Source organism: Bombus flavifrons, chromosome 16, assembly GCF_040668555.2.
Source record: "Bombus flavifrons isolate JBK064 chromosome 16, iyBomFlav1_principal, whole genome shotgun sequence".
Classification (NCBI taxonomy): Eukaryota; Metazoa; Arthropoda; class Insecta; order Hymenoptera; family Apidae; genus Bombus; species Bombus flavifrons.
The window spans coordinates 4,860,683-4,875,804 of NC_138457.1; the positions used below are offsets into that span (position 1 = coordinate 4,860,683).

At 34.5% G+C, this 15,122-nt stretch overlaps 2 protein-coding genes across 2 annotated transcripts in view; both read left to right on the forward strand.

Annotated features, from left to right (window-relative positions):
• Window positions 1–1,753: 1,753 nt before the first annotated feature.
• On the forward strand, window positions 1,754–4,817 carry LOC138188319 (aminoacylase-1). The gene is made up of 5 exons (XM_069129978.1): window positions 1,754–1,913; window positions 2,830–2,999; window positions 3,311–3,814; window positions 4,059–4,349; window positions 4,464–4,817. The coding sequence occupies exons 1-5, from the start codon at window positions 1,817–1,819 to the stop codon at window positions 4,605–4,607; spliced, it is 1,206 nt and encodes a 401-aa protein (XP_068986079.1). The 5' UTR covers window positions 1,754–1,816; the 3' UTR covers window positions 4,608–4,817.
• Window positions 4,818–6,208: 1,391 nt separating this feature from the next.
• The window catches only part of jumu (Forkhead box protein N4 jumeau), a 28,623-nt gene continuing 19,709 nt past the window's right edge, over window positions 6,209–15,122 (forward strand). The window contains exon 1 of the mRNA XM_069129977.1: window positions 6,209–6,454. The gene's annotated coding sequence lies outside the window, so the exon portion shown is untranslated. The remainder of the gene's footprint in view (window positions 6,455–15,122) is intronic.

A 15,122-nucleotide genomic window follows, 5' to 3' on the forward strand; every position in this document is an offset into this window, starting at 1 on the left:
ATTATTATTATTATTATATTATTATTATATGTACATATATATATATACACACATATATATATACATATACATATATATATAAAAGAGAAAGTTCGTCTCTACAATTATACCTGAACACATAATTTTTTTATTTGCAATTCATTGTTACATGTATGTGCCTAGTTATTAGCCACGTTGCAGTATATTCTACATTGTATAATAATTTAATTCATACTATCGATTATTGGATGTAACAAGCTCTCCGATATCAACCTCTATATGAATATAATATTATGGCGTAACGTGTAAAGAGCTCATATTTAGGCATACATGAAATTTAATAAATCGGAATACATTTTACGAATTAACAAGTCTTAACGATCTCTTTCCATGTGTATCAACCTTGATCTCTCGCATCCTCTCTCGTATCCACGTGTATTCAAAGTTTGTTTTTCGGTCATCATCTTTATTCATTTGGTCCGTTATCTGATAATGAAATCAACCGTCGTATACGTACAGTGGCTTACGAAAATACTGGAATATATAGAACTAGAATTACTATTACAGAAAATTTTGATGAGTATATTATGTCCATTACACGGAACTTTTGGAAATTTCATTAGCATTATCGTGAAACATGACTATGGTATTTATAACAATAAAATTTTAAACCAATCCGAAAATGTACTTAGAAGTTACAAGACATCTATTGCAAACATAAATTTAATGAAATATTATTATACAGTATGAATAGCAGTCTTAAATATACAAATAGTGTTAAAGATCGTCTTCTGACATATTCTGGCTTATTAATATAGCGAATTGTATGCTTGATTTATATAGTGTAATGTATGCTTCCAATAAATAATTCGAAATTTAACCAATTTAACCAATATAATTACGATAATAACGTTTCTCGTTATAATAATGAAATTTCAAAATGTTTTGTAAAATATATAGGTAAAAAGTTTCTAGAAGTATTCGAATACTTTGGTGAGCTACTGTACATGTACATTACATAAGTATTTGGACACTTCCAGATTATTACAAACATATGAGAAATACATCAAATAAAGCTCTGTAATCTAATTTTCGTCTCTGATTTTATTTCAGATAACTATATACGATTTAGTAGATATTGATAAAAAAAAAATAGTTTATATTAATTGACATAAATAAGAAAGCAATAATTAAATGTGGATGAAAATTGCTTTTACGAAAACACCTAAGGTAATTGACTTTAAGTGTATCTATTCAATGTTGACATGTTAAAATAATTGAAATACAAATGTGTTTCCAACTACATTTTAAAATTTTATAGATTTTAAAAAGTGTCAGCTATTTATTAGAGATAAATATGAAACCTGATTGATACAAGTATATTCCTTGATTTAATTTTAATTTAGCAGAACACTTGATCCTATTTACGCCACGAACTAAAGAATTAATAGTAGAGAAACATTCTTCTACTGGCAATATTCCAAATATAGTAAAAATATCGATGTTCTGATTCAATTGTATCGAGTGTCCAAATTTCTTATATACGATATTATACATCAACTGTTGTCAGATGGTTTATCGCAAAAACTTTCCGTACAGAAAGGACGTCCTCGCTGATCAAACAAAGTATTTTCGTTTTCTAATCTTATCTATTTTTTCAAAGAAACGCTTGCGAACCCGCCATTCCTGTCCACGCGTTTCGATTGATCGAGTTTTGTTTACGTCACTAGCGATAATCACCGGCAATTGGCCGAGACAAGCGGCAGGCGTCTGCTATGAGTGCTAGGTATGACAGTCGACTAAGCGGCATCCGACGCGACTATCAGCAGACGGCACAATGTCTTCGTCCTCGCAAGCTCAGCTGAACGCAACAGCTGTAGAAAATTTTCGCGAATATTTGCGGATACCTTCTGTCCAACCGAACATCAATTACGGTAAGCAATTTTACATATTCGATCTCTAATTGTATTTTCCTGATTTATTTGCCACGATAAATAACGCGAATACTCTTTCAGTCATCACGCGTGTACCTTAAGCACGTACGGTCATGTAAAAATTATGCACGCATATTGTGTGCCGGAATACGGACTCCGTCATTTCCTTGTTAAACAAATTACGCATTTCTGGTGCACTACAGAATTTCTAGGTTTGCATGTTAAATCCTTCACGTTAATTCACGATGCTCGCACGTTTTCACATGGGGACAGAACAGATCTGCCAGTTAGCCCAACCAACCCAACTTCGAAGCGTCGGAGACGCTATCCAGCCATTGCATGCCCCACCCTGTGTGGAATGTTATTTCTACCTCTGTATCTTTTTATTCAACTGATGGTGTGCCTCTAGACCTTTTGTAAAATTATCTCCGAACTTCTGTTTTACTTTCCGACAAAAATTTGAAATTTAGCTTGGATGAAATTGGCTTGGATATGATCATTACGCAAGTACGATTCGTGACTGACCTAAATTACACGTAATTAGAAATTCTTCTTAATTCTCGTATTGGATTGTTTTTTTCTTATGTCTGTTCAATCTAATCCAGTTTACCGACGATAACGAGTCGTCGGAACGATGATTGCGCTGCAAATATTGGATTTTATAATTTATCAAAGCAGTTACGTCAAGAGTAATTAACTGTTTGTATCTTCGTAAATCTCTTCGTAAAAAATGTCGATCATAGCGAATGATAAGATAATTTTGCTTATTACAAACAAAATAAGATAACCGATATGTAAAAGAATTTCAGAAATTCTTGCTCCAGTTTTAAATAATAGCATGATTTGATATCTTTGTGTTAAATATAGATATATGATATTAATTAATTGATACTAATTCAAATCTTTCATTTCGCAGATGATTGTGTTGCATTCCTTCGGAAACAGGCAGAATCTCTCAATTTACCTATTAAAGTGTATCATGTCCAGGCGAATAAACCAATTGTTGTCATAACATGGATAGGAACAGAACCGGCAAAACCAGCTATTCTATTAAATAGTCACATGGATGTTGTACCTGTATTTGAAGTACGTATGATGACATAAATGTGTTAATTTTTAATTTATCAGAATTATGTTATTCCATTTGTATGATCTGCAAAGTGATTGACTTTTGTTTGGTATTTTATAAGTAAACAAGTATATTCACTGCCGAACCTTTCATTACCACAAAGTGATTTTCGGTCTATCTTATGGTATGAAAAACATATTTATATGGTATGAGTAACGTATTGAAAAAGTTGTAAACATCAGTGCATCAGTCTTGAGGGAACGTATGCTGGTACAGTGAACTAATACCAGACTATGAATAAATATAATTAACAAATAAAACTTTTCAGGATAAATGGACCTATGCACCTTTTAGTGCTCATATGGATGAAAAAGGAAACATTTATGCTCGTGGTAGCCAGGACATGAAATGTGTTGGAATTCAATATTTGGAAGCAATTCGCCGTTTAAAACTTGCTAAACAACATTTTAAGAGAACTATCCATATCTCCTTTGTACCTGATGAAGAAATAGGAGGAGATCTTGGCATGAAAGATTTTGTACGTACCAAGGACTTCAAAGAGTTAAATATTGGTTTCTCTCTGGATGAAGGTGTAGCTTCGCCCGAAGAATATTTTTGTATGTTTTATGGTGAAAGAGCAATTTGGCATGTCGAAGTAGAATGTAAGGGTACTCCTGGTCATGGATCCATTTTACATGATAATACAGCTGGTGAAAAAATAAGAGTTATAATTGATCGTTTTATGGACTACAGAGCTCAGGAGAAAGAAAAGTTGAAAGATCCAAAAGTACAGATTGGCGATGTTACAACCATAAACTTAACGCAACTGAAGGTATATAGTTTTTGGGGATTTATTGCTTAGCTTATATTTTATCATTCACATTATAATTTTATTTATTCATGCTTTTATATTATATTTTGAAGAAGCATAATTAATTTGTGTTTTAAATATTACATGTCTGCGCGTTTAGGAAAATATTACACAGTGAGTCAGTTTTTTAAATTTTGATGTTTAAAAACAACGAAGTAGAATATTCCGTGTTGTACTAATAATGGAAAAATATAATTTGTTTCAGGGTGGCGTGCAAACAAACGTAGTACCTACTTCGCTAACGGCAATTTTTGATATTCGAATTGAGCCTTCCGTCGATCATACCGAGTTCGAAGCTATGATCAAAAGATGGTGTGAGGAAGCTGGTGCCGATGTTACGTATTCGTTCGAACAAAAAGATCCCAAGATCGAGAACACAAAGTTAGACGATTCTAATCCCTTCTGGATCGCTTTTAAAAAAGCTTGTGACGATCTTAAAATAAAGTTGCAAATAGGAATCTTCCCAGGTGGAACGGACAGTCGCTATATAAGACAGGTAAATATTCCTTCTATTAACTTTTTATTGGTATAAAACGGTAAACGATATTCTGTCAACTTTCAATGGTGTAAAACGATAAACAAATTTTTAAAAGTCTGTTTTCTACTTCAGGTTGGAATACCTTCCATTGGTTTTTCGCCCATGAATAAAACGAAAATACTTCTTCACGATCACGATGAATATCTGAACAAAGATATATTCTTAAAGGGCATTGATATATATATGAAAATAATACCAGCAGTAGCAAATATCTAACCAGATGATATTAAGTCTCTAACATCACACGCTTTTTAAAATTGTGTACCTTTATTTCAAATACCAAAGTCAAAAATTAAGATTAATAATAGGAGTTAAGAAGAAGTGCAGAAGTTTACTAACGTTCCTGAATGAACGAAACATAGTGCAATAATTCATAAAGATTTAGAAAATATTTATAATTGTTACAAAAATATGTTTTTATTATTATCAAGTTGTTATTAATTGAAAGATTTATAGAAAGCCATAACTGTCTAGTGGAAGTAAATGTATTAACACGCAGTTGGTCTCGATGATTAAGGAATAACTTGGAACAAGACTGAGAGAATGTAGAAAAATGAAGAAATGGTTTAGAAACAAAGTGCGTCGTAGAAGAGTAACGAAAAGAAGGTCTCATCGAGAGGAACAAAACACAACAGTCAAATCATTCTGAATCAGGTATTGGGAAATGCATTTATCAATCTCTCTAGTAAACTAACTGAAATCAGAATATGTTATTCAGTGTACGAAAACAATCGATACTATTTTTTTAAGTACAAGTTATGTTGTAAAAGATCAAGTACCATACTAAAAAACAATGAATATGTTTTATTTTTGACTGTATAATTGTACGTAGCAGCATTTGAGACCACAGGATTTAATGTTCCTTATTATCTGCAAAGCGTAGAATTGCTGAAAAAAGTTTTATATACATATATTATGTATACACAATGCACATATATACATAAATGTTTAAGTAATTAAATATATTTTATATAAACCATGACAAAAACTATGTCTATGGTAATTATATATTTTTATGCACAATACAACAAATATATTTCTTCTTTTTCTTCTGTGCTTTATATCGCATTGACTGCGGGATCATTAACGACTCTCAAATATATGTATTTATTTTTAAAAAATAGATATAACAAAGCTATTGATCTCGATGGGCTAAAGAATTAATATTTTGCCCAAAATTCTGCAACAAATTAATCATATTGATACACGTTAGTATTATATTTAATTCGATACAGTGCGTACAAATCTGTTTCACAGGGTAACGTTGACTTATGTTTTTCCACATAAAGTCGATAAATATGTATGCGTGTGTGTATATTCCCGCCATTATTGCTGTGGTTCATTCTTGACGGGACTGCCGCGCTCCCCTCCCAATTAGAACGATGGACTCGTCCAATGTTTTCGATTTACTGTCACGAATGATTTTCGCGTTTCCAGCATAAATTGTAAAATATTTTACATTCAGGGAATGATAAAAAATATTAGGATTTTTTTAAGTCGCACATGATATTAAAACATATCGAAATATAACGAGAGTGAATGATTTTCTGTGCATTGTTTGGATTCGGCCATTTTGTAGTGGGGAAGGTAAGGGAGAAGTCGTACAATTGTTGCCATTTTTAACGCGGATACTACAGTGTCTATTGATTGATTGCCGATTTAACGAATAATTATTAGTAAAAAAATTATTACATTTAATAGAGATAATATTTCTGTAAAAATATAGAAAAGAAAATTCCCTGGTGCGTATCCCTTTGTCAGCCATGTGCATAAGTACATCGTTTAAAATGTCCTCGCAACCCGTAGTGAACAGCCAATAAGGAGAGGGCGGCAAAGCCACGTGACTGCGGTCGGCCAATCGTCAGGACGAGATTTGAAATCGTGCGTGGTCTTTGTTCACGAGCCTCCCGTCAACGTTACTTCAGTTCCGTAAAGGGGGTCTTGTGTCGGTGTCCGTTTATACATGGTCGCTGCCAAAAATCGCATAATTCTCTTGTAAATATATGTGTGAAAGTGGTGCTTGCCCGCGAGGACGACGTGCTTTAAGGATTGTCAAACACACGGTAGGTCTAGTTACGCTTTATTTACGTGCCGTACACGCAAGCCTCAACGAAAAATTATGAAAAAATATTTCGTCTTAGCCGGCCCGCCGAGCCATTCTAGCTTTCGAGTGTCAAGGTACAAGGGGGCAGTCATGATGCTTTCAACTTTAATTTTTTTTTTCTACCTTTCTTCCTGCACAGAGTTTATTGAGTATTACGATACATCTATGTTTACGTTCGTGTTTGCACACTACTGTTAATAGTAGCGGATTAATCTGTCACTAATTGAGCGGTTCGACGATACTTTTTTCTTCTTTTTTTGCCCCTGCGCGTTGCCGGTATTTTTAGACCGCTTGGACACGATAAATTCACGATCGGCCACGAGATTCATACATTTGCCGCGCTCCGCCGATTCGATAGCGTAGGCGGCCGTGAGCACATCACCATAGCAATTATTTATCAAGCGTACAACGCTTCGTAAAAAATAAACAATCGGTTGGCTGGCTCGTGTGTCAAATCGAACTGAATGAGTGATTCATCGTAAGCAGAATGGACCTCGACGTAACTTTCGGCGGGAAGAGAGTGAGTGTATTACCGGGAAACCTCACTGATATAACATGTATTTCCGGTGATGAAAGCCATTGTTTTGCCGCTCAATGCACTCCGTGCAATGTCACGTTTGCACTCGTACGACGAATCGTCATTTTGATTCGGGGTCGTGTTCGCCAGCGACAAGAGAGGGAATAATTATTGTGCACAAAAATTATTTTCGTACTAGTATTTTCTTCTTTTTGATAAATCATTTTTAGCGAAAAGAATTAATTTGTAAGTAATTTACGATATTCGTGTCCACATAAATTATGGATTTCTAATTGCACATCAAATTAAAATCTTATACCGCTTACTGCTTTAATCGACGTTTGCATGTTGCACAATGTCGTTTTACGTATGTGTCATCAAAAAAGAATTACCATCAAAGATGGCGAAAGATTAACAAATTAAACGATTTACACTGTGTTTATCGAGACTTATTGATTCGTGGTTAAAAAGCTTATTATAACGGAGTTATTTTTTTATTAACGTTGGTTACAGTCTACGCTTAAAATAATTAACGAAGCTAGCCGAAAGTTTCCCTCGACTTGGCGGCAAGTAATCAATAACAGGAGTAGCAATTAAAAGCCCTCGTTTTCAATTGGTATTAGAAGGATCTATGGGAAATAATCTATTGATTTTAAAGCAAAAAATATTTACACGATGTTATTAAGAATGTATAATGAACTAATTGTAATGTTAGTAAATATTCGTAACGGTATATCATTCGTAGAAGATTTATTGGTTTTTGTCGAATCGCGGTCTCAGAAAAGGAGATTTTTTGAAAATATTGCGAATAACGAGTAGTAGGGAGGGCCCCTCGAGCACTTTCAAGCCTCACCGCCACGAAAGCTATTGACCGTGGGAACCTTCTCGGAACTCTACCCCTCGCCATATGCCCACCGCAGGAAATATCCTACAGGCTCGACCGAAATTTACCTCGCCATGTTTCGTGTTCACGAGTTATTATTATTTGTCACTGAGAAGAGTTCCCTCGCTCGCGTCAATACATTTTTTTTCATTTAGTATTTTTTCTTCTGCGTTACGCTAAAGAAAGTTGCTTCTTGGCAATTGAATCGATGCCATGACCGTGTGCTGCCCGTTTTCATGCCCTTTCCTTTCTTTTTCTTTTTCCTTTCATTATCAATATGCTTCGAACAAATATAATCGTTTTACGAATCAAAAGTACAATTACGCTTAATATCGATTCACTTATTTTAATTTATTATTTTATTTTCTAATACATGTAGCGAAAGAAGCATTTTTACAAACTCTAAATTAGATACGTCATAAATAAATCGGAATCCGTTTTCGTCAGTTACTGAAAACATTATAGTTACACGTTTCAATGATTTTTTGCCTCGTTTTCTTCTATTTACCAAAGGATCGTTGGAGATGAACATTTGATTCGCACCATTGTTTAGAAACGAAACTGAGAGAGTGCCTCTAGGACGCGTTAGAAAGTTGTTTTAAAAGATGTGAAAAGATAACCGTAAAAAAAGTTGGTGAATTACGGTTTCATGCGATGCTTATACGGTTATCAAGCAGAACTCTGCCGTAACGTAATTTTTCGAAACAACGATAACGCGATGAATTTTGCTTTACACGTTTTAGTAAACAGTAGAAAATACTATCAAATCGAAAAGTGTTTATTCGTTCGCACGTGTTTTCATTTTCATGGTGGCTCTGTCTGGTCTGTTACGGTTAAATCTAATCGAGATCAAGGATCGATTTTGCGCTCCCGTATTACAACACGCAACAACTTGTAGCTTACGTATGTTCAGAGAAATTCGCTTTGCCGAATGCAGATTGCGTGCCATTCGTAGCAACACGCGAAATTTTTCAACAAACTGAATCGGTTCTCTTGGTGAAAGCAAAACGATTCAAATAGAAGGAGCACTTCGGTCGAATTTATTTCATGCTTAAAGTTTTTATCGAAGGTCAAAAAATAACTGACGCATTTTTGAATTGTTACCATTTTATCTTCCATGCATCGAAACTGTTTCTAAGTCGTCGAGGATATACGAAGATTACGAATGAAATAGAGCCCGTAACGATAAGCCGAGAGAGATTTTTTTCGCGCCAATTTGCCATTGGCACACGTCCACGTGTACATGAGGTTCCCGCGTTCGATCTGTGTGTCTTTCTCCCTCTCTTTTCGTCGTCGATGTGCAATATCGTATCGAGTACCTACTACGAACTTAATTTTCCAGTTAGTGATGGGCATTTGAGTCTCAATTTCGAAACGATTCGATGTTTTTCAAGACTATCAATATTAGAATCACTTCGAATTTCTATTCGAAATTTAATAATATATCTATAATAATATAATATATACATTTATTTATTTCTTTAAAATTCCTGAAAGTTTTGAGAGTTTCGATAGGTTTGCGAAGTTTCGCGATATCTTTTTCCGACTATTTTTATTCCGACTATTTTATTCAGTATCATAAATACACGTGTTTACCTTTCTCATCTTTGTAGCTTACAGTACACATTACGAATGTATCAGTTCTTGTATATAATATATAGAATCTTGTTGCATAAAAACATTATTTTTATTATTTAATTACTAACTTATTTAACTTTTACTACTTATTATATATATTATATAGAATACTACATTAATTTTAAATAGGATTTTCATTACTCGATAAATAACACGCATAACCAATAAGCCTATTTTTTTTTACAAATTTTTGTCCCAATTATCAGGAAACCTTTTCCATTGCCATTCTTTCGTTTCAAACCTTGTCAAGACTCAAACTTCGAATCAAAGCTGATTTGAAATTGTTTGCTACGTACACAGACTCGAAGCGATACGAGGTGTTTCTGATCCCATCAATTCCAACTCTCGCAAGCTATTTCTCAGTCTATTTCCAACTGATACACGCGCATAAAGATAGCGATAAATTTCTTGCTATAGGATAAGAGAGAGGGTACACTGTTCCGTTAGAGAATTACCGCGCAGAATAATCGAAGCGTTAAGTCATATTCATGAAATATTTGGTTTGTAGAAAATATTTGAGGAGTAATCAAGATCGATCGAACGGTTGACAGGGATAAAAAGCTGTGTATCAGGAATCAAGAAGGAAGGCTGTAGTGGGTCGGTACATTTTCAAACTGTCTTGCGGCAGGCAAGAACCGAGGCGCACCACCACTAACGACAGCTTTGTCGTGCGTTAGTGAGCGTGCACGCGCATACGGCGTCAGGGAGTGCAGACACGCTCATAGCTCTTTTGCAAACACTGGTCGGCCGGCGCGGCGCGGCGGCAGGGATATCAGATCGATACTCGGCGAAAAGCGCTGGTAGGAGAGGAGAGCACGGCTATACGTATATCTCTACGGTTGGTCCATCGCAAGATGCAGACTGCCGACTCTCTCTTTCTCTCTGTCCCTATGCGCTCGCGGATACGCCCCACCATCCTTTTAATATCAAGCAAATTCGTCGGATGCACTCTACTAATCTGCACGTTATTTAGCATCCCGGCAGGATACACTACCGTGCATAAGTATTTACACATGTTCAGACTATTGGAATTATATAAAATATATTTGAAGTAAAGCTCCTTAATGTAATTCTCGCTTCTGATATTATTTCAGGCAATCATATAATAGCTGATAATAGCTGATATTAATTAGTGTAAGTAAGAAAGCAATCATCGAAGGTAGATGAAAATTGTTTCTACGGAAATAGCCAAGTTAAGTGACCTTAAGCGTGTCTGTTCAATGTTGAGATCTTAGAATGATGGATATGTATTTTCAAGTACGTTTTAAAAGTTTCTACAAATTTTATCAAGCGTCGATTATTTATTAGAGATTATTTATTAGCCAGAACATATGGCATGCCAAGAAGTAAAGGATTGGCAGTAGAGAAATAATTCTTCTATCATAGTGTTGAAAATATTATGAAAATACCAAATGTTTTGATTGGACTAGACCGAGCGTCTGCTTTATTATGCACGGTAGTGTACACCGGAGAAAAACAGACAGAGTGTCTTCTTCTTCTTCTGTCTTCCATTTTTCTTTTTTCGTTGTTAGACACGTCGAGTTTCGACAAACAGGGGAAAAGGATTAGTTACGTTGCTCCTAAGGAGTGGGACGCTGTACGATGGAGAGGAGGTAAATCTTTGTAATTGCTCGATGACTCATCGTTTACATTACCGCTCTTTGTTATGGAAGATAAGTTGTATAATTACGGTATTATAAAGTAGTATTAACGTAGGGCAGAAAAGTGACAAAATGGGATTAAATTCGAGTATCTCGTTTGAAAGAAGTATCGCGTTGAAGAGCAGCAAGTGACGCACTACTCGGAAGGTAAAGTATTTCTTCCGAATAGATAAGGAAAGCGAAGATTATGTTGCTCAGGCGGAAGCGGTTCATCTTCTCGTCTCGCTATGAAGTTCCACGCGTTACTCTTTTTTTACCAGTTTGATTGACCTCGTTGGGTAATCTCTGGAGCCAAGAGGAAAAAGAAGCTAGCTATGCTCTCGATCGTTTCAACCTTATAGCGCGAAAATCGTATCAGGAAACACGTGGCTAGATTGGCACAATCAGCATCGTACGCCTCTTACGGCTAGAAGACTTTCACGTTGTTCTACTCGATACGGAGCTTGTTTTCACGCGGATGTCTGTCCTTCGCAATTTATTTTCAAACCATGAAAATTATGTCACCGGTAACGTCGACGCTCTTCACCGCCTCGTGTCATTTGTAGTTCGTTTGTGCGTCTTTTAAATGTTTTCGTACGAGTCGCTTAATGATTTGTTTGCGCCGTTTTTCTTTGTCTTCGACGAAGCGATGATCTTTGCACATAAACAGGCTTCAGAAAATATTGGAGGAAAGTAAAGAAATAAAGTATTTTAGGATTATACGCTTTTCATGAATATTTTGACTATTATGGTTGTAAAGTTTGAAACAAATTTGAAAATGTACATGGAATCTATAAGATATTTACTGCAAATATATATTTTGTATGGGTCGTAAAAGTGTTTAAATATTTGACATATTTAATATTCATATTTGATACTCATTACATGTTTAAGATGCTTATTCATACTGTATACTCGCTTTTCACTAAATATATATTTGCAATAAATTCCTATAAATTCCTATATACATTTTCAGATTGAATTTCAAATTTTAACCAATACAATCGTGACAGTTGTTTTTAACATTGATAAAATCTACAGAATTCATATAGTATATAAATTAAAATTAAAAAGAAATGCGGTACTCTTTATAATATTTAATATATGAAGCACATTTTTTATTTATATTCTCTTTCTGTATTTTTTTTCATAAAAATTAAAGATTGCATAAACATTCGCAGTCTACTTGTTATAGTCCAATAAAATATTTAAAATGTTTTATATAATGCATACAATGTGGACGAATTTTCTATAGTAAATGTTCACATTTCAAATACTTTCGTGGGCCAATAACAGTAATTTTGTACAACGAAACAAGCTGCTGGCACTCGTATCAGTTACTTCTCGGTGAAGCTTCTCCAATGATTCGTAATTGAGACCCGCATACGAATCATTTCGATGAACTCGAGTTTGAGTAAAACTGTTGGTTCCTCGGTTGACGAGAAAATTGTTACTTCTTCCAGTGCCATCTGACGTTGCCCTTTTCCACAGAAAATATTCTCCTCACGTTTTTCCGTATACAGTCACGAAGGGGAGTCCATCGTTAGAGGAAATGGAAAAATTCCAACGATAATTTCCAAGGCCAAAAATTCCGATACCTGGGGTTAGGGTGTTTTTGTCAGCAGCTCGTTGAGCCGTATTAACCGATCCTTCTGCTGTGACGTACCAAAAATCGAGACAACAAAGCGTACAATGTGCATTCAATAGTTATGCAGAAATTGGCAGGAGGTAATTCCTCATAGAAAGGTAACAAAAGAACACAGAATAATATTTTTTTCTATGACGCTTCGTTTTTGAGAAAATCGAGTCCGAAAATTTTATTTATTTATGTATGTATTTATTAACAAATCGGTTTGACAAAGTTTGGCCGTGACGCCACGATGAATGTTTTATTATGCGATACATATAATGTTGAAATATTACCTACAAGAGATATGTTATGCCCTTTCCTATGTGATTACGTCCCGGGACCTTTCATCAACCATAATCCATCACTCGATCACATTTATTGGGGCCCGCAATAATCTTAAAGAACTGTTACAAGATTTGCCATTTTTTACTTTACTGTTAACTCCCTTAAGGTGGTATTCTGGTCTAGAGGCATGAATTTCGGGCGATTTTTGAAGCTCTGTACAAGCGAAACAAAAAATATTTTTGCTATCCTTCTTTTTAGCATTTGTTTATTGATATTTCGAGATTACGTAAAAAATTCACTGAAAAAAAACTCAATATTTAAAAAGTTATGAGCTGGCAAAGTGGATGCTGCTAAAAGAATGGGGTGTCGTGGCGTGCATGATATCAATTCTTCTGGTCATTTGAAACAAAAAATGCGAAGGGATTCTTAATTAGTATGGATGCCGCTATCGTCTGAACCTTGGAAAAATCAATACAACATTTTTTCACAAAATGACGGCCGTTTGAAAAAAAATTTCTTATTTCGCACGTTTTTTTGACAATTCCGAACGTTTAAAAAATAGTAATATTACAGATTTTGAGCTGAGCGTGGTCCGGACGATAGAGCAGTGTATAAGGAATATTCAGACCAAATTTAAAATAAATCGGTTCATTAGAACTTGAGATATCGTGCACGCCAACTCGAAAAAAGTAGTTTCGAGAAAAACGCGTTTAAAGTTTTGAGACAAGTTTACTCGGACAACGTCTACCGTCTACTATTCATTTGTTCCGCTCAGAAAAATGGCTGTAACACATAAAATAATTGAAATTTTGAAAAATCCTTTTAAGGGCACATTCTTGAATGTCTAAACTTTTGAAATATGAAAAAAAAAATTTTTTGATTTTTTCAAATTTCTAGACCAGAATACCCTCTTAATTGCTAATAATAAAAATTTATAACTATTGACATTTCTTCAAATTATGTATTTGTTTGTACTAATCTTGGTGCGCCAGTCACCGGTGACCCCATGGCATTCAACGTGTTAATTATTTAATTTATTTATACAGACTGTACAACCTTTAGTATCGTTAGTTACAATTGGAAGAACAGTTAGCTTAATGGTAAGAAAGTAAAGTAAGCAAGACAGAAAGTAAATGACGCTTGAAAGTGTAGGTAGGACAAAAAAGATGGGTCTGCTCGTAGTAGAAATTAACATTTAAGACTATCATTATCAAGCCTGATCAAATAACCGGTTTCAAAATTTAATTTTAAATTGTACGCTCATCGTTATTTCTTTTGTTCATCTAACTTTATGTAAATTCTTATATTAATAAAAATTGAGAAATCGAGTAATCAGATAATATAAGAATTTACATGAAGTTGGGCGAACAAAAGACATAACGATGAGCGTACAAATTTAAATTAAATTTTGAAACTGGTCATTTGACCGGACCTGGTAAGAGTAAATTCTTATATCAACAAAAATTGAGAAATCGATTAATCAGATAATATAAGAATTTACATAAAGTTAGGCGAACAAAAGACATAACGATGAGCGTACAAATTTAAATTAAATTTTGAAATTGGTCATTTGACCGGACTTGGTAAGATTAGTATCAAGATAAATAATTGGCCTATTAATACAATATCTACAATGTTACTATTGATACAATTTGATCATAAAGAGTCTCTGTCGAGTATACTTGAACTTGAATCGAAAGCAGGTGAGAACGAGTAAAAAATGTGGAATTAAATTTTTCTGTGTCCACAAAAGCAAAGTCTGAACGTGTTTTTTAGTTAAGAATTGCCTCACGCGTGTGATAAATTTTCAAATTTATTTTTCTCGGAAACAGAGCGTCTTCTGAACAAATTTTATCCTACACTTTTTACTTATTTTCACACGTGGAAAAACGTCCTATCGATTATTTTCTTGCATTCTCGACAAATTTTCAAATTCAAATTTCTCAAAAACCAAGCGTCGTGTGAACAAATTTTATTCTATACTTTCTTCTTATTTTGTCATAAGGAATCACTTGATACCCGTTCGTACATAAA

What these genes read in the sequence shown, in the direction of transcription:
- LOC138188319 (XM_069129978.1), top strand. Translation starts at nt 1,817, where the DNA reads ATGTCTTCGTCCTCGCAAGCTCAGCTGAACGCAACAGCTGTAGAAAAT. An exon ending in CCAACCGAACATCAATTACG is followed by an intron (nt 1,914 to 2,829) that starts GTAAGCAATTTT and finishes TTCATTTCGCAG; the next exon opens with ATGATTGTGTTGCATTCCTT. An exon ending in TAAACTTAACGCAACTGAAG is followed by an intron (nt 3,815 to 4,058) that starts GTATATAGTTTT and finishes AATTTGTTTCAG; the next exon opens with GGTGGCGTGCAAACAAACGT.